The sequence below is a fragment of the Centropristis striata genome, chromosome 21 (assembly GCF_030273125.1).
Source record: "Centropristis striata isolate RG_2023a ecotype Rhode Island chromosome 21, C.striata_1.0, whole genome shotgun sequence".
Classification (NCBI taxonomy): domain Eukaryota; kingdom Metazoa; phylum Chordata; class Actinopteri; order Perciformes; family Serranidae; genus Centropristis; species Centropristis striata.
In genome coordinates this window covers 4,868,906-4,890,855 of record NC_081537.1, presented here as the reverse complement: position 1 = coordinate 4,890,855, position 21,950 = coordinate 4,868,906, and the positions used below count along the sequence as shown (strand labels likewise).

The 21,950-nt window shown below is 38.9% G+C and overlaps 1 protein-coding gene across 1 annotated transcript in view; it reads right to left on the bottom strand.

The window, feature by feature from the left end:
• LOC131959293 (Na(+)/H(+) exchange regulatory cofactor NHE-RF1-like) overlaps positions 1-21,950 on the bottom strand; it is a 43,492-nt gene that overhangs the window by 9,985 nt on the left and 11,557 nt on the right. The window contains exons 2-3 of the mRNA XM_059324446.1: positions 3,967-4,137; positions 150-303 (exon numbers count right to left, since the gene is read on the bottom strand). Of these exons, the coding sequence (XP_059180429.1) occupies positions 150-303; positions 3,967-4,137 (325 nt within the window). The remainder of the gene's footprint in view (positions 1-149; positions 304-3,966; positions 4,138-21,950) is intronic.

Genomic DNA, 21,950 nt, shown 5'->3' with positions numbered 1-21,950 from the left:
GTGAGGGTGCGGGCCGTATGTGGCCCCCGGGCCTCCAGTTGCCCATCCCTGATTTAAATACTTTAATAATAAACACTGAATGTGGCAAATTCTAGAAACTTTTACAAATTCAAATGTAATCAAGGTGTAAGATCATGTGCGTGTTGTACCGGTGACGTGTTCCACCCCCGGCAGCACGTTACATCTCTTAAAGAACTCCTCCGTCTCAGCGTCCACCACCAGCAGAACGGCCTCGTCTCCTCCTGCTTTAATGGCTGCTACCACCTCCGAGTGCTGCATGCCAATCACTGACATGCCATTAACCTGAGGAGGAGAGTAGAGTAGAGTAGAGTAGAGTAGAGTAGAGTACACTTTAGCAGTGGTCAAATTCAAGCATTTTTCAAGGACTTTCAAGGTAAATTTTTAAGCTTTTCCAGTATCTTACACACCTCTTTAAACATTTAAATTTAAGCATTTTCAAGAATTTCAAACACCCGTATGAACCCTGGGAGAGGTTCACATTTGAGACCCAAACTACACAGCAAGTTCATACAGAATTTGACATGATAACATGGTGATATAGTAAAATGTCTTGTTTTGTCCGACAAACCAAAAGTTAAAGATTTAGGTTCCAATGATCTAACAGATCTAAAAGCAGCAAATCCTAGCCGAGGCTGGAACCGTACAAAAAATAATTATAAAGAAAATACCTACAATTGAATATAAATTAAGTGTTCTATGCATATATGGATGGAAACATAATAACAACAACAACAACAACAACAATAAACAATAATAAGTAGTTAGGGCTGAATAATGAATTCAACCTTTTCACAAAAATGTATCCATTAATATCTTCAGTCATTCATTCTCCAGACGAGAACAGGGCTGACATATAGAGGCCGACAACCATTCACGCTCTCATTCACTCCTATGGACAATTTAGAGTCACCAGTTAAACCTAAGCTGCATGTTTTTGGACTGTGGGAGGAAGCCAGAGAACCTGGAGAGAACCCACGCTGACACGGGAGAGACGCAAGCCAGATTCTAACCTGCAACCCTCCTGCTGTGAGGAAAAAGGACTAACCATTAATGTGATAATGTTATCATATTATACTTTTTTTTTTTTTTTTTACAACTGTGGTGTATTATATGGTTTGAGATATCATCAAATGCACCATTAAAACATCTGTTAGCCATCACTGTGTAAAGACTGAAGCCACACCATCCAAACACTCACCACTCTATTATCACAATGCAGCTGTTGTATGATGAGACTTAATTATATGGTACCTCTGATTATTTACAAAAAGGGAAGTGAGTGATGATTTCAATGTAAGGTAAGAAAAGTTACCAGTTCTGTGTCTGTAGTGAAACTAATGGAGTGGAATGACAGCAGACAGAAGAGTAATGGTGCCAGTGATGGAAAATGTTTGGTAACAGTGTTATTACAGGGCGTGGTATCCAAGCATACTCCCAGAGTTGGAACTAATCAAGCAGCCAGGGAGATAAGTCAGTGAGGAATGTCAGTGGGAGGAAGATGTGAGATGGGAAAACTGTCAGGAATCTCTCAGTCCCACCAACTCCCACAGAGTCTGTGAACACTGGGCAGGTGGTACGAAACCTTCATTCCTCTGCTGAGACACACCCTGACCTCCACAGATAACTGAACTAATGAAATTACAAGCATTGTCTTTGCTGAAATCTCCACAGTCTCCTGTTTAATCCTTTGATGCACATATAATATATTAATATATATATAAACACCTTCTAATGCACAACATGGGTTAAAAAAAAAAAAAGACCCACATTCATTTCCCATGTTATTTCATGCTGGCTGTGTGTTTGAATCTTGATCTTTTTTATTATTTTTTTTATTACAACAGATCATTATATCCATTTTTCCTTTCATACTTTATGAAGAAAAGTAGTTTTTGTATTATTACATCAAGTTTACACACATGGGTCAAAATGACTTTGTGCATTAGAAGCGTATTAATACAAAAAGTGATTACACTGAATTAATAATTTGAGTATATGTGTAACTATGTTTGTCTTATTTTGAAGGTTTAGCTTAAAAGAGTTGTTAGAACCACCAGATTACATTGGAAAAATCACATATTTTAACATTTGAGACTTATTAGAGCCACCAGATAATAATTTCCATTGGAAAAAACACCAATTTAACAAAATAAGATAGTTAATATTTGCGTCTTCTTTGTCAGGTTTTAAATTGGTGACAACATATAAACACCTTCTAATGCACAACATGGGTCAAAAATGACCTTGTGCATTAGAAGCGTAGTGATAAAAAAAGTTTTTTTATTCAAAAGTAAGAAATGAAAACAAAAAATTAAAATGTATGATGATCAAAAACAAGCTATTTGAGGAAAAACCTGCAATACTGAATGATGAAATTAATTTATTACAAAGATATAGAATTTAAAAAACTTAGTCGGGTCACTTTAGATGCACATGTTGTGCATTAAAGGGTTAAAGCTTCTGTCTAATGAATCCAGTATGTACAGTTGTGGTATTATACCGTCCCACTGCCACATGTGAGAGACTCTAATTCAGCACACAGACACAGTAAGTGGATTAACTGTGGCCCTGCCATGTTAGCATGGCCTGAAGGCCCAGCCGTCACACACACACAGAGGGAGAATTGAGGATTCCTGCACTCCTTAAAACTCTCTCACTCTCACACTCACACTCACACACACACACACACACACACACACACACACACGACCCTACAAGTTAACACAGTTGCATGTGCAAAATTATGCAGATTCATGTGCTCCTAACAGCTTCATACTCACTCCATCTCATAATAACCTTATAACACTTGGGATTTCAGTTCCCCATTTGCCCCCGGATGTAATAGGATTACAGCATGCAAACACAATAACACAGGCTTTAAAACTCTTACCACTCACAATAATGTGAGAAATGGAAGTGTGTGTGTGTGTGTGTGTGTGTGTGTGACTTAGAGCAGTGGTTCCCAACCTTTTCCTTGAGGGAACCACATTTTTACCATTTTAAACTTTGGCGACCCCCTCACTGTGTTATGGGACAGTGGTACAGTCTTAAATTTGTTAGCCACCTGCGGTCCACATAGTATCTCAGCCATTTTTATGCAAGCAGGTTCAATCAGTGTTTCACTCAAAAGACGAAAAAAACTCAAACTCAAAAACCGTTGACTGCTTCTGGTCGCTTCCAGCTTCATTAAAACTGTCCATAATGTTTTGGGGCCTGTTTGTGACAGCAAGTTCCCTTTTTCTGAGGAAAAACTCTTTGGGTTTACCCACTGTCAGGATGTTTAGTTGTCTGGTGTCGCTTCAGCTTGCAGGGTTTCAAAACTTTCATTTGCCAGTTTCTCACTGTAAAAGATGCATTCGGCTCTAATTTTGTCCATTGCTTCTATGAACCTAGTGGTGAGGTTACCGCTAGGTGAGGTTACCGCTAGGTGAGGTTACCGCTAGGTGAGGTTACTGCTAGGTGAGGTTACCGCTAGTTGAGGTTACTGCTAGGTGAGGTTACCGCTAGGTAAGGTTACCGCTAGGTGAGGTTATCACTAGGTGAGGTTACCGCTAGGTGAGGTTACCGCCAGGTGAGGTTACCGCCAGGTGAGGTTACCGCCAGGTGAGGTTACCACTACGTGAGGTTACCGCTAGGTGAGGTTACCTGTGTATACTGCAGGAGGGATGTTACACACGTCCTTATTCTCGCGATATAGTCTATATTTTTAAACTTTTCTATAGTGATTTTTTATTTAAATAAATGAATAAACGTTTAATGTAGCCCTTATTTAGTTGTTTTTGTCACACTAATTAATTTAATTCTGACTCATCTATATTTAACACATTAGATTTATTTCATCCCTTAAAATCAAGAGGGCTTCGCGACCCCCCGTGGACCTTTGGTGCCCCCCTGTCCAGGTTGGGAATCCCTGATTTAGAGGATAAGTGAGTAGGTGCTGTGTACCTGGATGATCTTGTCCTGGGGTTTGAGGCCTGCTCTCTGTGCTGGAGAGTCTTCATCCACAGCTCTGATGTACTGGCCTGGCTTGGACTTCTCACTGTGCAGGTTGAAGCCGTAGCCGCTGCTTCCCTTCTTCAGCTGGCAGAGACGAGGCCGGAGCCCGCCGAGCTCCTCCTGCACACATACAGGGAGACAATCATTAGCTTATCACGTAACTTCAAATCATTGACATTTTGTTCCACATGGGACACAAACCCAGGTAAAAGTCAAACCTTTGTAAAAGTCCTGGGTTTGTTTGACTCCTCACACTCGCCCTAAAAGCAACTTTTAGTGCTTTATACCCCTTACTTCCGCTAAACAACACATTGGCCAGCTTACCCATACTGACGGGAAGATAACTCTGATGAACAACCATTCAATTGTAGATATACGTCTGAATCGGGTGCCATATCAGGTGTAACTCCCTCCAAGCACCAGGCAAACGCAAGTCGGTTTCTTTCAACTGATTTATTTTGAGTGTCATTGCTGCACATGAAAACGGCACATAGATTATAAGGAAACAAAGGTTAAATCAATGTAAGAAGAATGGGGACACTTTGCATAGATGCAGGAAGATGCATAGAAAACAAAGTCTCGCAGAGAATCAAATTTGTGCAAACCGAAAAGTTATGCTTTTGATGTCTAGAGTCTGGTCACTACTCGAAGAGCTGCATCAATATAAGTGTCTGCAACATGGCATGTGTTGCAAGCAGCATCCCACATGTTTGTATGAGGATCGAGCCAAACAACAAAGACAACCGCAAGCCAAACAAAGACCACCAAGTCAAGAAATGTTCAATGGAAAAAATCAAACATCAAAACACAAAGACACAACAACAGTCGCTACTTCAAATACAGTAATCCTCGATAAAGTTAACACCCAAACAGCAGCAATAATTCCTGTCTGGCTTTCAAGCAACCAACACAAGAAGTTATTGTTTATGCTCTGTTGGATTCTCAAAGTGACACAACCTTTGTTTTAAGTGTAATTCTAAATTAAAAAGACAGTTTGCAGAATCAAACCATTAAATTATAGCCATTTGGATTAAATGTTTAGGAATAATTGGTCAACACTGAGCAGTTTGAAAACAAAAAAGTCAAGCTTAAGTTCTCTACAATGACGACAAGAACCACAGAAGTAAGCTCTCAGAGAGTATCAGACTTGCAAGTCAGAGGGTTTTACACCAGTAAAAAAAAATCTCCTTATCACTTTATTCCAGCCAACAGAAAATGAATTCCTTTATCTGTTGCAATAAATTGGCAACAGTTACATCAGGAATCTGTGTATTTTTCTTTCTAAAATCCCATAACTGTTTGGCCCTATTATTAAATATTAATTCAATATGGCTGTGGCTCAGATGGTAGAGTGGTTACCCACTGTTGGAAGGGTCGGTGGTTTGATCTCTGTCCAAGGCAGTCTACAGAAGTATCCTTGGGCAAGGCACTGACACCTCCCAATGGCTCTTTCATTGGTGTGTTGCACATGGCAAGCTAGCTTGTATGAATGTATGGGTGACCTGTAGTGCTAAAGCGCTTCAATTGGCATCAAAGTAACTGCACTAAGCTGGTTTAAATCCTATTTATCTGATCGATCTCAGTCTGTTCATGCCAACATGAATTCTCAAGTCACGGTGTTCCACAAGGTTCTGTGCTTTGATATCACTAGAAATGAACTTTCATTATTATGCTGACGACACCAAGTTATATCTATCAGTTAAAACTATCCATCAAGCTGGATTAAACTGATTAGCTTGCTACATTTCACGCATGCTTTACCTTGAGACCCAATTTCCTAATGTAAAACTCAGATAAAACTGAAGTAATTGTGCTGTGCTTTTACAGCCAACATGTGCATGAGGCAGTAACATTGAGGCGTCAACATCGAAGGCTCTGATAAAACAAATGTTCCCCACCCACCTGCTGCACTTCCATCATCTGATAAAACCAACAGTTATCTCCAACATCCTCAGCTATCAGCAGCTATCTGTCAATGATTCCCCGCCTAGCGACCATCGAAGAATAACCAGTGCAACCTCAGCATTTACTCCAAACGGACCCGCCCTCTCACCCATTGATCCAAGAGTTTATATGAAGTCAGGGTGGTTGATGATTGCTGAAACGTTACGAGTGAGTCACAGTGATCTCTGGGAGACTTAAGGTGAGACGATAGTCAGCTTGAACCTTTGGATGGAATCATGCATTTATGATCAAGCCCACATATCCAGTAGCTGTTCATAAGGATGATAAGGATGCTGAGGTGCAAAGTACACCACTAGACTGCTGTACACTGCAGTTTTTACACACACCAACCCACAATATATATATACTTTTACACACAAAAAGTATCACACATTTTCAGTGCTCTTGCAAACTCTTGTAGATTGTATGTATTGTTATATTGTATGTTATTTTGTTTACCTGATGTTTGTGGCTATATTCAAGGAGCTCTGCTGTGTTTACTCCAGTTCTTTCCAAGGGCTCGTCCTACTCGGGACATCTTGCCCGAGGACAAGATTGTGTCTTTTTTTAAGAATTTTGTGTCTTTTTTTGGTAATTCTGTGTATTTTTTTTTGTTATTTTGTGTCTTTTTTTTTGTCATTTTGTGTCTTTTTAAATAAATTTTGTGTCATTTTTGGTCATTTTGTGTCTTTTTTAAAGTAATTTTGTGTCTTTTTTTTGGTCATTTTGATACTGCCTCCAGCGGCCCCCAGGTAATTTGAGTTTGAGACCCCTGCCATAAAGGTAGGCTGATTTCAAGCTCTTTTAACAAGTTAGCTGGCCCTTCCACCAATTCAACATTAAAAAAGGGAGTTCAGACGATGTGATAAACACATTGTTTTACAGCATGTCATCTCAGAAATAGCATGGATGGGAATTTGAACCAGTTGTAGTCAAGAAAGCTTCATACAATCTGTTTACTGCACTTTAGGGAGAGGAGATAATCTGCCTGTGATACAGGAGGAGAACAGCCATAGACTGCTACCTCTTACTCATACTTTGTGTCTCATACCAGGGAATCTATATAAGATATATATTACAAGACCTTTGGAGCATGTAGCAGAGAAGCAGGGCCCAAATGTCTCCATTGCTTCTCCATTAATGTCTCACATTAGCAGCATCACTCAGTCCTAATGCATGATTTTCAAATGACATTCAGGCTTGTTTTTTGTGCCTGGCTGTTTCACAGCCAGCACAGGAAACCACAGCGTCAGCAGAGCCACGCGCAGCAAAAACAGTACAGAGACAGCAAGTGTGTGTGTCTCTGACACCACAGGGTAAAGTCCAGCAGAGAGTCTCTCCAACATGCTGGCGTTGATACAATTTACAATGTTAGTTGCTAAAGCAACAATCTCATGAAGGTAAACGTTAAAAAAAAAAAAAAAAGAATAGGCAGTGTCTTCACAGGACACACTGCCTGTCTGAAAAAACTTACAGCATCTGACATGTGACTTGCCAAATATAGTTGTAGCAGTGCAGAATTTAGTACATACAAGGCTGTGTAGTAGGCCACTCTTACTGAGGACACCTTTCCTCCATATTAGTGATGAATGGGTCGGGTAAAATTACAAACTACATTCAGGGGCCAAGATTTACATGTTCAGTTGGGTGATTCTCATGAACATGGTGCAGCTCATAGCAATAATCCAAGAGCATTGAATACATATTTTCTTTGACCCTTTATAACCTATATCAGGGATGGGCAACTTAAATGCTGCAGGGGGCCACAACTTTTCACCAACACAACCACAGGGCCACATATAGGACCATGCACTTAACTAGATATGATGAAACTGTATTTTTTATATGTTTACAGTGCAATAGCTTAACATATTTCATGCTCAAATGCATGTATAACAGTATAAATAGGAATACAAAAGGTTTGAAGCAAATAAAAAATAACCACTTTCTGTGATTTCTATTTTTTTTAGTGCAAGAACAGCAGACCAACATTAATTGCAAAAGTAATTTTGTGCATTTTTACACATTGCACTTTTAAGATTTCATGCTCAAATGCATGTAGTTGTACTGAGGGCCACTTCAAGTGACTTCCTGTTGCCCATTTTGTAATTTTGTGTCTTTTTTTAGTAATTTTGTGTCTTTTTTGGTCATTTTGATAGTGCCTCCAGCGGCCCCCAGGTAATTTGAGTTTGAGACCCCTGGTGTAAACACTTTAGTCTTCAATATTCTTCAGACATGTACGGTATGAACTGGTTTGTTTTGAACACACTTGTCCTTTAAAAGGAGATAATGACTGCTTGTCAGAAAAGTCTTGCCATATTTCATTGAAGCAATCCCTTAAAATGTTCCTTTTTTCAAGCCTTACTGGGAGAGCAGAGAGCTTACTGTCAACCACAGAGAAGCACCTGCAGCCTGCTGGGGATTCAGCACAAAGGAACCAGAAGATGCACTTTGAGTGTCAGAGATCTGGCTGCAGGCTGTTGAAGACCCTTCTTACCAACATAGAAATAGCATCTAGTTTGCAATCTGCCACAAACAGCTACAATGAGATTGCAGGATTAGCCTAGTTGAAGTGTTGTGGTACTAGAGGCAGAAGGCAGCCATTGTAAACATTCCCTAAGCTGGTTGAATATCAGAGGTTAATGGTTTTACAGCTTGCTGTAGTTAAACATCAGATCCTGGTGTCACATAATGAGAGCTGACTGGTTGGGAGGACCTTGAACTGAGGGTGAAAGGTGTTATGTCACACCTTTATTACTAATTATTAATTCCACAGGGAAAAATTTCACATGTCAAACATGTAGTTATTTTTCACAAATTACGGGAAAACACTAGGGGTGCACCGATTGCAATTCTCTGGCCGATCACTGATTTTTAAAAAGCCTGACCTGTTGATACCGATTTTTTTACAACTCACAGCTACCGCCTTCAATGTTTGAATCTTATTTTATTGAAAAACAATAACACAGCAGTATTTTCTTTAACAAATAAAGGCAGTGTGTTGTTGTTGTTTTGTTTGTTTGTTCATTGTTGTCTCATTGTGACTCATTGTGTATGTGTACTTATGTTTGTAAGTTAATAACAAGTTATGTATGTTAATAATGGTAATAACAAGTTTATATACTACATTACTATGTGTTATACATACATATATATAAATATTATTGTTGTTATATAACTGAATGTAGTAAATTAACATAGGGAGAAGGGATTTAATAAGCTTTGGCTGCTTTTGAACACAAATAAGTGTTGTCTTGTTGTTGTTTCATTTTGTGTTGTTGTCTTGTATTTATTGTTGTTCGTTTTGTTTTTAATTGTTCATCTTTTTATTTTGTGTTCAAATAAATTCCCACTCAATCAATCAATCAATCAATCAATCAATCAATCAATCAATCAATCAATCACTGTCTGAGGTAGTTAATAAAATATTGAACTTAAAATAAATAGCAACAATTTACAGGACAAACTAACAAAAGAACTGCAACCATAAATAAAGTGTGCTGAGTTTTTGGTTTTGTTATAGTACAACATACATACAACACAGTCATGCAGAAGTACGCGTACGTGCAGATGCACTCTCAGACCTTTGAAGAAGTAGATAAGATCACTAGTTCACATTTATTTTCCTGTATATAATCAGATTTCTATGGGAAAAAAATGTTGGTTACACCAACTGACACTGGGTTGGATGACGTCATTCACCCATGAGAGCATTAGGTGGTTAGAGTTTCCTCTCAGGTTCCAGCTAGAACGTGTTGCAGTTAATAAATAACGTTTAAGGAAAGCAATCAGTTGTATTTTGGTGCGTGACGACCAGTCCGTCAAACTGTTGAGTTATTTACTGACCGACTGTGTGCTCGCCTCATAAATGTGGTAACATTTTAGCTTTGTAGTTAATGCTGGAGGGAGTTGTCAGCTCACATAATCACATAACACATACACATAACTGCTGCTACATGTAGCGTTATGGTTATTAACTGGCTGGGGCAAAAACAAACAATACAGCTTTAGAGCTATAGCAACTCGCTATTATCACAGGAAGTGGTTTTCTCATCGCCTTAACCCAGACAGCTATCAGCCTGTCTGCTGACAGAGGAACCTGCTCTGTGTGTGTCTGTGTGTGTGTGTGTGTGTGTGTGTGTGTGTGTGTGTGTGTGTGTGTTCTTGTACTTCCTACATAGTGAGGCCCAGAACACATTTTTAAACACCAGAGTGAGGGCATTTTTGCAAAATGAGGACATTTCGTCACTCACTTCTTTTATGCTTTTTTGAGATCTCAGACTCTGTTTTAAGGGTTAAAGGTTACATGATAATGATAATTCATTGAAACTGTATTGTGTGGTTACAAAACTAACTAAAACTATAGTAAAAGTGTCCTTCATTTTCGTCTTTGTCTACTTTTTTCATACATAATGAAGGTGGATAAGACAAAGGAAATAAAGGCAAAATTTACTGTGACCTCTTTTAATCTCCCACCAAACAAATACCCCGTTACAAAAAACTAAAACTAATAAAAACTAAACTTAAACTAAAGCTTTTCAAAACAATAAACACTTAACTAAAACTAGCAAACTCACTCTAAAAACTCATTAAAATTAAAACCAAAACTATTATAACCTTGCAAGGGAATTCACGATTACAATGAGGGACCTCACAAAGATAGAAGTACAAGAATGTGTGTGTGTGTGTGTGTGTGTGTGTGTGTGTGGTTACAGATGTGGTCTCTACCATTGAAATTCGCTACTGAAAAATGAGTTATAGATTCATAAACCACTGAGCATCTCAGGTGTCAGGATGTATTATAACCCAGATTCCAAAAAAGTTGGGACATTGTCTAAAACTTAATTGTTAACTTGTCTAATCCTTTATGCCATAAACAATACAGTTTTCAATGGAATATATGTCATAAAGTTTATGACACAGTTTTCAACGCAATACATGTCATAAAGTTTATGACATATATTCCATTTAAAACTGTATTTGGAGATGGTGAACATTTGTACATGTTCAGTGTTTTTTATTTTATGTAATGAAGGCTAGTTAAGTTAGTAAAGCATTGGCATCTTGCTAATGTCAAGCTAAGCTAAATTAGACCCTGTTACTTCAATGAAATGCTGAAAATAGCGTTAGCTTTTCATAAGCAACTTGCCCAAGTAATTTTCATTCATTGGGGGTGTATGAAGCCTGAGAGTGAGGACGAAGAACCATGAGATTCTTAGTGTAGCATGCTACCTTTTACGTACCTTGAATCACTAGTCATATAATTTTTTTTAGAGGAAAAAGTTTTTTAAAATTGGATGTCATGTTACAGTTACAGTGGTGGATTCTGCTAACACATCCATGTGCTCTTATTTTGAAAGCTACATGTGTTTGCTTTTATTTTGAAGGCCGGTCTAACATTAAATACTGCCTTATGGTGTGTTCAATTTACACTAAAAGTCGGAACTTGGAGCTCGGAACAACGTTGAACATTGTGACATTTGTGTAGACCTTGAACGCACCATTAGGTACCACACAAACGCCAGACTCTCTATGTGCTGCAGTGTAAATTAGTCTCACTAATGGAGATTAATCCTCTGTTTTGTAACGTTGTAGCGTTACTATGTAATTCAGGGATGACATTCATGTTGCTTAGCGTAATGCACATAATCATTTCATATGAGATACTTACATGCAATAAGCTAAACTAAGATTTAAGCCCTTTTTTCTGCATCAGTATGATCCATTGAAAAGCATAATACGGACGGAAAGATAGCGTTTCTGTGTTATTTAAGGTTACACTAGCAAGAGGCATTAGCATTAGCTACAAAATACAATCTCGGACTATACCAATACATACTTCCTATGGGCACTGAACTAGTCTATATTAACTGTTAAAAACAAAAACAGATTGTGTTTTTATTTGCAGACACCTCTCCCTCATCTCTTTGCATAAAGTCATCTTGGTTATGCTCCACTCACAATTTAGCGACTGCTAACTGGTTGGAGTTGGTTTGAGCTACATGTCAGAGAGGATGCATGTCTTCAGAGTTTGAGAGGAGGACAGACTTCAAAGACACTTTTCTAATTGCTTGCGCCAAATGTAATTATAATCCGTGTGATGCCAGGGACTCAGATTAAATCTTGTTGGATTTGCAGGCTTTCATTGGACAGCTTAACTTCACGCTCCACAACATGATCATAGCAGTGAAGGCTTAAAGTCTCCTGTCATCTTAGTGTCAGGAGCAAGTCCTTGAATAACCTCAAGTGGAAAACGCTGAAAAATGAATGAATGGCTACATGTTCTCTATTGCAGCTGTTCTCAACCTGGGGGTCCCGACCCCACTTGGGGTCGCAAGATGATTTCTGGGGGTCGCCAAATCATTTTGGAAGTCAGCTCTGTCTCCAGTGTGTTAAAGTGTTTATGTGTTAATGTGTTTGAGTCTTTTTTGGTCATTTGGTGGCTTTTTTTGGTCATTTTGTTCCTTTTTTGGTTCATTATTTGTCTTTTTTTTGGTCATTTTGTGTCTTTTTGGTCATTTTGTGTCTTTTTAGGCCATTTTGTGTCTTTTTTTGATCATTTTGTGTCTTTTTTGGTCATTTTGTTTCCTTTTTTGTCATTTTGTGTCTTATTTTAGTAATTTTGTGTCTTTTTTTGGTCATTTTGTTTCTGTTTTTGGGTCATTTTGTGTCATTTTGTGTCTTTTTTGGTCATTTTGTGTCTTTTTGTGGTTGTTTTGTGTCTTTTTGATCATTTTGTGTCTCTTTTTGAAGATTTTGTGGTCAATTTGTGTCTTTTTTGGTCATTTTGTGTCTTTTTTTAGTCATTTTGTGTCTTTTTTTGGTCATTTTGTTTCTTTTTTGGGTGATCTGAACTGTGCGTGTGAGATTGTGTTCAGTGAGCGGGGGTTGCAGACAACATGCATATTAAATTGGGGGTCGCGACTCAAAAAGGTTGAGAACTACTGCTCTATTGTGAAGAATAAATGACTGTAAGCAAGCAAAAGGCTATTTTGTATCTGTGTGTATGTGTTTATTTAGACTACGTCACTAAGACAACAGTGGGCCAGTTAGGATCTCAGTCAGATGACGCCAACAGCTCTTTTATGGAGTTTGTTTTGGACAGCGGCCCATATAAAGAACCATGAACACTTGCCCCTGCAGGCAATGCCATCAAGATTTGGCCTCAGTCACAACTGATTGTTTTTCTCACTTTTGTTCATAAGAAACTAAACTGTTGAAGACTAATTCTTAAACATGAGCATGCGGGTGATTCTCATGAAGCCAGTCTAAGTTATGTCTGAAGATTATAAGGACATACTTTATTAAACTAAATATATTTCACTTTTATATGAATGAACAACACAGCCATAGTGAGGCCATGAATTCATTGTTTAGTGCTAAAATAATATTTTCTATATTTTTGAACATATTTTTGATTCACAAATTCATTACTGTAATGCGTCCAGATAAAAACGTCATGGTTTCTCCACACTATTACACAATCAATATTTAATAAACTTTATAAAAATAAATACCCATTTGTTTAAAAATGTATAATTTAACAGAATATAATCAAATATACTGGTTTTTAACAATGTATAAAGAACACAATCTGAATGAAAATTGATGAGAAAAAAGGTTAAATGTTTCAGTAATGATTTGAATTAAAATGTGTTTATTTTAATAAAATACATTTTGGTGCTACCAGCTACCCTTGAGAATATTTAAGTGCTTGCCAAAGAAAAAATAAAAATAAAAATAAACCTTCTTTTTTTTAAATTTCTATTTAAAAATGTGTTTCGGTAATGAATTTTGTTGCTCACAGTGTCTCTAAAAATGTCAGAAAATACATTAAAATTTTTCAAATAGATTATAAATTCATATTAAACAGTGCCTTTAGATTGTATATGTTATAAAGGGTCAAAGAAAATATGTATTCAATGCATTTTTTTTGCTGTGAGCATTTGAGGGTTTTAACCCTCTGGAGTCCACAAAAGTGCCGGATCACGACTTCTTCATGACGTCAAAAAAAGACACAAAAAAGACCAAAAACAACACAAAAAGACACAAATTGACTAGAAAAAAGACACAAAATGACCATAAAAGACACAGAAGACACAAAATGACAAAAAAAGAGACAAAATGACAAAAAAGACACAACAACAGACACAAAATGACCAAAAAAGACACAAAATGACCCAAAAAAGACACAAAATGACCAAAAAGACACAAAAAAGACACGAAAATATATGAAAAGGATTCAAAAATGGACAAAATAGTCCAAGACTCCATAGAGTTAATATTAAACGCTTCTGACAACATCTGATTAAAAGAGGACACCCAAAACAAGTAATGCTGCCAATGCTATGTATTCAAACACACAATTAATGACGTAAAATAATAAATGGTTTAAGTAGGGAAGTTTATCAGCTGCAGTCAAGCAGCAGCACCTGGGGCTGACAAGTGAAACCAAGAACAAGTGCCTTTAACCTGCTCTCTACTCCGTGGTCACATCATCAGCTGCAAAAAAAAAAAAAATCTGTTTGTATGTATGTCAGCCAACAGATATCTGAGCATACTTCTCACTAGATTTATTACCTCAATAAACATTCTCATAATGAGTTTGTGGTCTCATCATTAGTTTCAGTTTGTGGTCTCATCATTAGTTTCACTTTGTGTTCTCATCATTAATCTTCATCAATACAGCATGATGTTCATTAAGTAACTTATGGTCTCATTTAAGTGAAATATCGTATGATTGACAGGTCACCACCACAGTGCACTGTGTGTTTTCACCTTTGAACTTTGACCCTTTTACAGTGTTTTCACTGGAAAACATCTTGTTTTTGTCAGTGTTCAGTTGGACTAAAAGACACTCTGAGGAGGCGTCATTAGGGCTGGGCGATATATCGATATAAAAAAAAATATCGATACATATTTAAATGTGATATGGAATTATTAACCAAGTTAGCCAGCTAACGTTAGCTGATGACATAGCATCATTCCGGCTCTTGATCCATTCTGCACATGTACCTGTTGCAAAAAAAAAACAGGAGGGAGATGGCAAGATTGCCAAACTCAAAGCAGCTATCCACAAACCAATGGGTGACGTCTTGTGAATGTTTTTTGTTCAGTGGACAGTTGGGGGTCCAGTCATTAGTGCAAAATGTGTCATTACTTTAACCCCATTCTGCTGCCTTCTATTAGTCCATGGGCCAGACCAGATTTTGGTACCACTCAAGGTGGCAAAATCTAGTAATGTTTTTTGAAAAGGTACATGTCCATAGATGATATTTTGGTATGATAGCCCATCCAAAGTGGTAGCTTTATGACAGTTATCAGCACATAAAGTTATACACCCCTGCAATAAATAGGCCTCTAAACGCAGGGGGCATATCCTGGTTTGTGCTCATTTTAAGATCTTTACTCATATGTTATGAGGGCATGTTTGGTATCATTTTAAAGTGTACAATGCTAGCTTTCATTTAGACCTAGTTTTGGGCCTATCTAAAAAAATATAAAGGTCACAGGTCAAAGGTCAAACTGTCTTAACAACTATTTTAAAACTATTTTCGCCTAAACTGTTGTCTTTTTTATAGCACTGTGAAATGTAGTAACAGCACTGACACAAATAACAATAACTAAAATACTCACAGGACTGTAACAATTCAGGAAATGTATAATCTTCCCATAATATCCTACTATGAGGGATGAATATCTGTCTCAAAGTGGAACATGGGCCCAGGCGAGAACTGTCAATAACTACTAATTCTTTGGTATTTCTCAGAGTCCTTATTTAGTTTTCTATATATCTTTGCCCCAATCATCATCATCATCATCATCATCATTATAATCATTATAATCATCATCATTATAATCATCATCATCATCATCATCATCATCACCATCATAGTTCAGAGTTAAGGCAACTTCTTCATCCTCCTCCACCCTCTGATTTGTGCATGTTTTCAGTTTGCACATTGTGGTGCACTCAACATTGTTGGTAAGGCAGGAGAAGTCTGGAAACCTACAGGTCTTTACATACTTGTAGGCTATAAGAGGTTTTATTTAGTTTTCTCTACATCTTTACCCTAAAAATCATCATGTCCAAGCTCTGTAGGTTTGAGCATCCTAGCTCTTTAAATTTGAACAGCCAATGGCTGACAGTTATTTTAAATTGTTGTTAAAATGTTGCAACTGTACTTTTTAAAAAAAAACAGTTGATTTGATGAGTGGACAGTTGCTGTTGGGGGTGCATCACATCTGGCCTGTGAGGAGAATTGTGAGGTGAGTGGCCTAACAGACAATTTTTTCTTGAAAAAAGTTGATATTTTAGTTATAAATAGCCTTTTGTCAATGTTTATCTGTTTTCAATACATATTGGGATTGCCTCCACCAGATATAATGCAATTTCTTTGCTTAGCTAAATGTTTGTTCTTTCTAGGTGGCTCAATATGTGGTAAATTGAATCCTAAAATGAGCCACTTACAGTTTACTTTTGATGTTTCCTCTTATTAAAATCATTAATATATGAACTTCTGAATATGTCGTCTACCTCTTAAAAGTTCCCTCCTAATTATGTAGCCCCAATGTTTGTATGTACAGTATTTAAGCTTCAGTGCAGGATGCAGTGTCAGCTAAGCACACACATGCACACACACACGCAGACACAGACACTGAGATTCTGTGCTGCTTTTTGATGTCAGGTCACAGATAAAACACACTCACATACGCACACACACACATAATTTCAAAGTATTTCAAGCAAAATAAACATTTCTTAAAAACACTGTTTACTAATGGGGAATGCAGTCAGAGTGATTGAAGCCTCAAGAACAGCTTTTAGTGGACGTAAGGTGTTTACAGGGTACACCCTGGACAGGTCACCAGACTATCACAAGGCACGCACACACGCACACACACACACACACACACACACACACACACACACACACACACACACACACACACACACACACACATTAGGGCTATATCATTAAAAGGGAACACAGACACAAATGCATGAAATCTGTACATCACAGCAGTGTTGAACTCATTAGATTTATTTATTGTGTTTGCAGGGGATGCACATCACAGAATAAAAAAGTATGGCAGAACCAAGTGAGACACAGCCAAAGTGTCCCAAGACAGAATGTGTCATACACTGTTCTGATGATAATTCAAAGCTTGTGGCACCTGCAAATATAGAGTCATGGAACACGTTACTGAGAGCAGCTAAAATCAGAGGCTACAGTCCCATCCTCGATCTTGCCAAAGACCTCCCTGAAGATAGCATACCATCATTATTCTATCACAGGAAATGTCGAAGCATTTTTACAATGAAGAAACAGCTTGACTGCATTGTGGCAAAAGAAAGCTCTTCAGAAAATAGTTTGCCGAAGGACTCAAGAGAACTTGCTAGACGAGAACCACAACCATCAAGGGTTTATGAAGCAAAGTGTATATTTTGTGACAAAGTCAGCAAGTATTTGAAAGGTCAAAGAACTAAAGAAAGTCTGACAAAATGTGCAGAGTTAAGAGCAGATGACACCATCAGGAGAGCAGCCATCAGGAAAAAGGATACAACTTTGTTAGCCACTGTCAGTCGTGAGCTAGTGGCAGCTGAAGCTCATTACCACAGAACCTGCTACAGAGCATACACAAAGGATGTAGAAAAAGAAAAAGACACTGATGAAAGTAACATGGACGGAACAGAGTCCCAATATGAAGCAGCAGAAAAAATTGCGCTCTCCAAAGTGTTTGCATATATTAGAGAAGAACTGATTGAACACCATACAGTCGTCGCATTTACAGACCTGACCACTATGCTTGTTACAGAAATGGCTAAGTGTGGTGTAACACAGGTGATACCCTCCATAAAGAAACACTTACGCCGCAGGGTTGAAGCTGAATTTGGTCCATCTTTACATATGATACCAAATGACACTGGAAAGCTGTTAGTATACCCTGACAATTTGAAAATGGATGAACTTGTAAAAGCTTTCCAGGAACTTAAAGATGAACACGAGTTGTTCAAATCAAACACTGGCAGAGATGTGATATCACAAGTGGCACTGAAAATCAGGAATGATATTCAGAAACAGGATATTATTCAAGCATGGCCACCACATGTGTCAGATCTGGAAGAGATGAACAGCATTCCTATGTGTCTAGTAGAGTTTCTTCAGACACTCCTAACAGGTAAAACCACAGGAAGTGATAACCCATCGGAGAGGGTGCAAAGGCTCACTGCATCCTTCGGTCAAGATTTAGTTTATGCTGTTACCTCTGGCAAAGTTAAGCCTACAAAACATGTTGTGTTGCCCTTTGCTGTCAAATCTCTTACTGGAAATGTGGAACTAATACAGATGCTAAACAGACTTGGCCATAGTGTATCATATTCTCAGGTAGAAGAAATAGACACAGCTCTCTGTCTTCAGAAGCAAGCAGCAAGCAAAGATGCCATCCCATTACCACAAAACATCAAGCCTGGTCTGTTCACAACATTGGCATGGGACAATATAGACAGACTGGAGGAAACAATCAGTGGCAAGGGGACATCACACAGAGTGAATGGAATTGCTGTGCAAGCAAAGCCTATCACTGATCATTCTGCTGAGACCAGATCTTTGCCTTGTATCCCAAAAACCAAGAAGAGAAGCATTGGAGCAGTTGAGACGATGCTTCCTATTTACAATGCAGGAGAGCGTGCCAACCCTCCTCTTGTACAAACAATTGATACTGATCACACTATTTGTCTAAAGGATGCAGCAGACAAAAACCACATGTGGCTGATGGCTCGTCTTTCCAACAAAGATATATGTAGCTGGACTGGGTTCAACATCCTCACCCACAGTGAAACAAGTGTACAAGAAGATAATATAGGCTATTTGCCTACAATCAATGCTCCTGCTACACAGCTATCAACAGTAAATGAGGTACTTCTCCAGTCACTAAACATCATGAAATCTCTGCAGCTTAACAACATCGTTGTTGTTTTTGACCAGGCATTGTATGCCAAAGCTGTTGAAATTGCTTGGAAAAACCAGGAGCTATTCAAGGACATCATCCTGAGAATGGGAGTCTTCCATACCACCTGTGCCTTCATGGCAACAATTGGCCAACGGTTTGCAGATGCTGGTCTAAGAGACCTTTGCATAGAAGCAGGGGTAATAGCTGATGGCTCAGTCTCAGGAGTTATTGATGGGCACAAATATAATCGTGCAGTAAGGCTCCACAAACTGCTCTATGAGGCTTTCTTGAGACTAGCATGGGAAGGTTTTCAACCTTGGATAGAAGAGAATCACCAGGAAGATATTATTCACCTGGAAGCAACTCTGCAAACTGCCAACGACCTGTGTGAAGAAATATCACAGACAAGATTTGAGGAAACTCTCAAGCAAGATTCATGTCAGCGTATTCTGACACAATTCAATGGGTACCTCAGCTTCCTCAGAAATGACAATGGTCCCCTGTCTGCATTCTGGATGTCCTATGTGGACATGGTGGAGATTCTGCTTTGTCTTATTCGAGCATCACGAGAGGGAAATTGGATGATGCATCTTGCAGCTATAAGAGCCATCATTCCATGGTGCTTTGCATATGACAAGCTCAACTATGCCAGATATCTGACGTACTACTATGCACAAATGTCTCGCCTAGAGACCGATTATCCTGCTGTTCATGCACACATTGCAGAAGGTGGTTTGTCTGTCCAGCTCAGTGGGAACAATCCCTTTGGAAAGATTCCAGTTGACCAGACAATTGAGGAGACCATAAACAAGGACACCCAGACTGCTGGAGGAACCAAGGGTTTCAGTCTAAAAGCAGGAGCAGTCACCAGATACTATCTCACTTCAGAAAACAGAAGTCAGTATCTGAGGCAACTCAGGAACATGACAGACACCAAAACTACAGGGTGTTTCAGTCATCACGATCTACAGAAGACCAGAATAGAGAAGGACAGGGCTGATGTGAATGCCTTTGTAGAGCTTATGAAAAATAGCTGGATAAACCCTCTCAGTCCAGATCAGTCTGACATCACCAGTCTTTCCACAGGAATTGCTGTGTCACCAGACATAGCCAATGATCTGCTGCAAGCTCACCAGACTGGAGAGGAAGCATATCAGAAGTTCAGAAGTGAGCGTTTGGAAAAAGAGTCACCAGACACCAAATTCCATGACAGAATGAAAAAACAGAATCTAAAGACATTCTCAAACTTCACAAAAAGAGATAGAGGAAATCAAAAACATAACAAGGAGTTGGTCTTGAAAGCGGACAGAAATCTCTTTGGGCATATGATACTTGTTTCACAAAGTAGAAATCTTCACATTAAAGATGTCCTGGCTCATCCCCTTGGTCCACTGCCTTGGTCACTTTCAAATCCAGATGGTTCACTGCGAAAGACCAATAAGGCCAGTCTTGCTAGAGAGTTAGAGAAATCAGCATCAGCAGTGGAGGATATTGGAAATCTCTCTGCGTGCATCATTGATGGAATGAGCCTTGTTCAAAAGTTGAAAGGTGATGGCAAGACTTTTGGAGAGATTGCTGGTTCTGTGCTGAACTTTGCTTTGCATGAAGGAGGAAAGAGTACACGAATAGATGTAGTGTTTGATGTGTACAGGAAAACATCTATCAAGAATGCTGAGAGAGACAATCGAGGTGCAACAAGTAGCACTCAATGGAAGAACATTGCCCCAGGACACAATGTTGTGCAGTGGAGAAAACTCTTAAGTAATCCAGAGAGCAAAACTGCCTTGATCAAGTTCATTGTGGACCAGTGGAAGCTGCCAGAAAACCAGGTGAAGCTTCAAGAAAAGCAGCTTTTTGTAACATGTGGAAATACATGCTATCGTCTTATGAACAAAGATGTGAAAGTTGTGATGGAGTTGAAGTGTTCCCATGAGGAGGCAGACACCCGCATGCTCCTACATGCTACTCACGCCAGCCAGAATGGCTATAAAACTACAGTGATTGTGAGTGAAGACACAGATGTCATGATCCTTTGCTTAGGACACTGTAAAAAGATGAACTCCACCATCTACCTGAAATGTGGGAGTCAGAACAGAACTAGATACATCAACATTAGCATGCTTGCTGAACTCCATGGCAATGATCTCTGTGATGCTCTTGTAGGTCTTCATGCCTTTACAGGTTGCGATAGTGTGAGTGCTTTTGCAGGAAGAGGGAAACTCGGACCTTTCAAACTTGTTAAAGGAAACCGGACATTTCAAGAGGGCTTCAAATCCCTGGGGACATCGTGGGATGTATCAGAGCACCTACACAGAGCCATGGAATCATTCGTGTGCCGGATGTATGCCCCCTCATCTGAAATATGTGATGTGAACGACCTTCGGTATCTGCTGTTCTGCAGCAAAAGGGGTGAAGTTGAGTCAAGCCTTCTTCCACCTTCCAGGGACTGCTTACAGCTCCATACACAGCGCGCAAATTACCAGGCAGCAGTATGGAGGCACTGCCTAGAAGGAGTACCAAGAATACCAGATCCAAAAGGTTATGGATGGAAAACAGACGACAAAGGTATGCTTTTAGTAAATTTACTGCAACAGTACAGGTAGTTTCTGCATATTTCAGCTCCTCAGTGAAGTAGATGAGAAATAGAAAGGATACTGATGTGTGTGGCTTCAATCTTACACTTGTTCTTTTACTGTAGGTATCCTGGTGTTGGACTGGATGAAAGGGCCCCCAGCTCCAGTCGCTGTCTTAGAGCTCTTGGCATGCAAGTGTCTAAAGACCTGTAGGCTTCCAGGCTGCTCCTGCCTCGCCAACAACTTGAAGTGCACAGAAATGTGCAAACTTCAAAAATGCACAAATCAGAGGGTGGAGGAGGATGAAGAAGTTTCCTTCACCCTGGACTATGATGATGATGATGATGATTAGGACAAAACTAAATAAAAGCTCTTTGAGAAATACCAAAGAATTAGTAGTTATTGACAGTTCTCGCCTGGGCCCATGTTCCACTTTGAGACAGATATTCATCCCTCATAGTA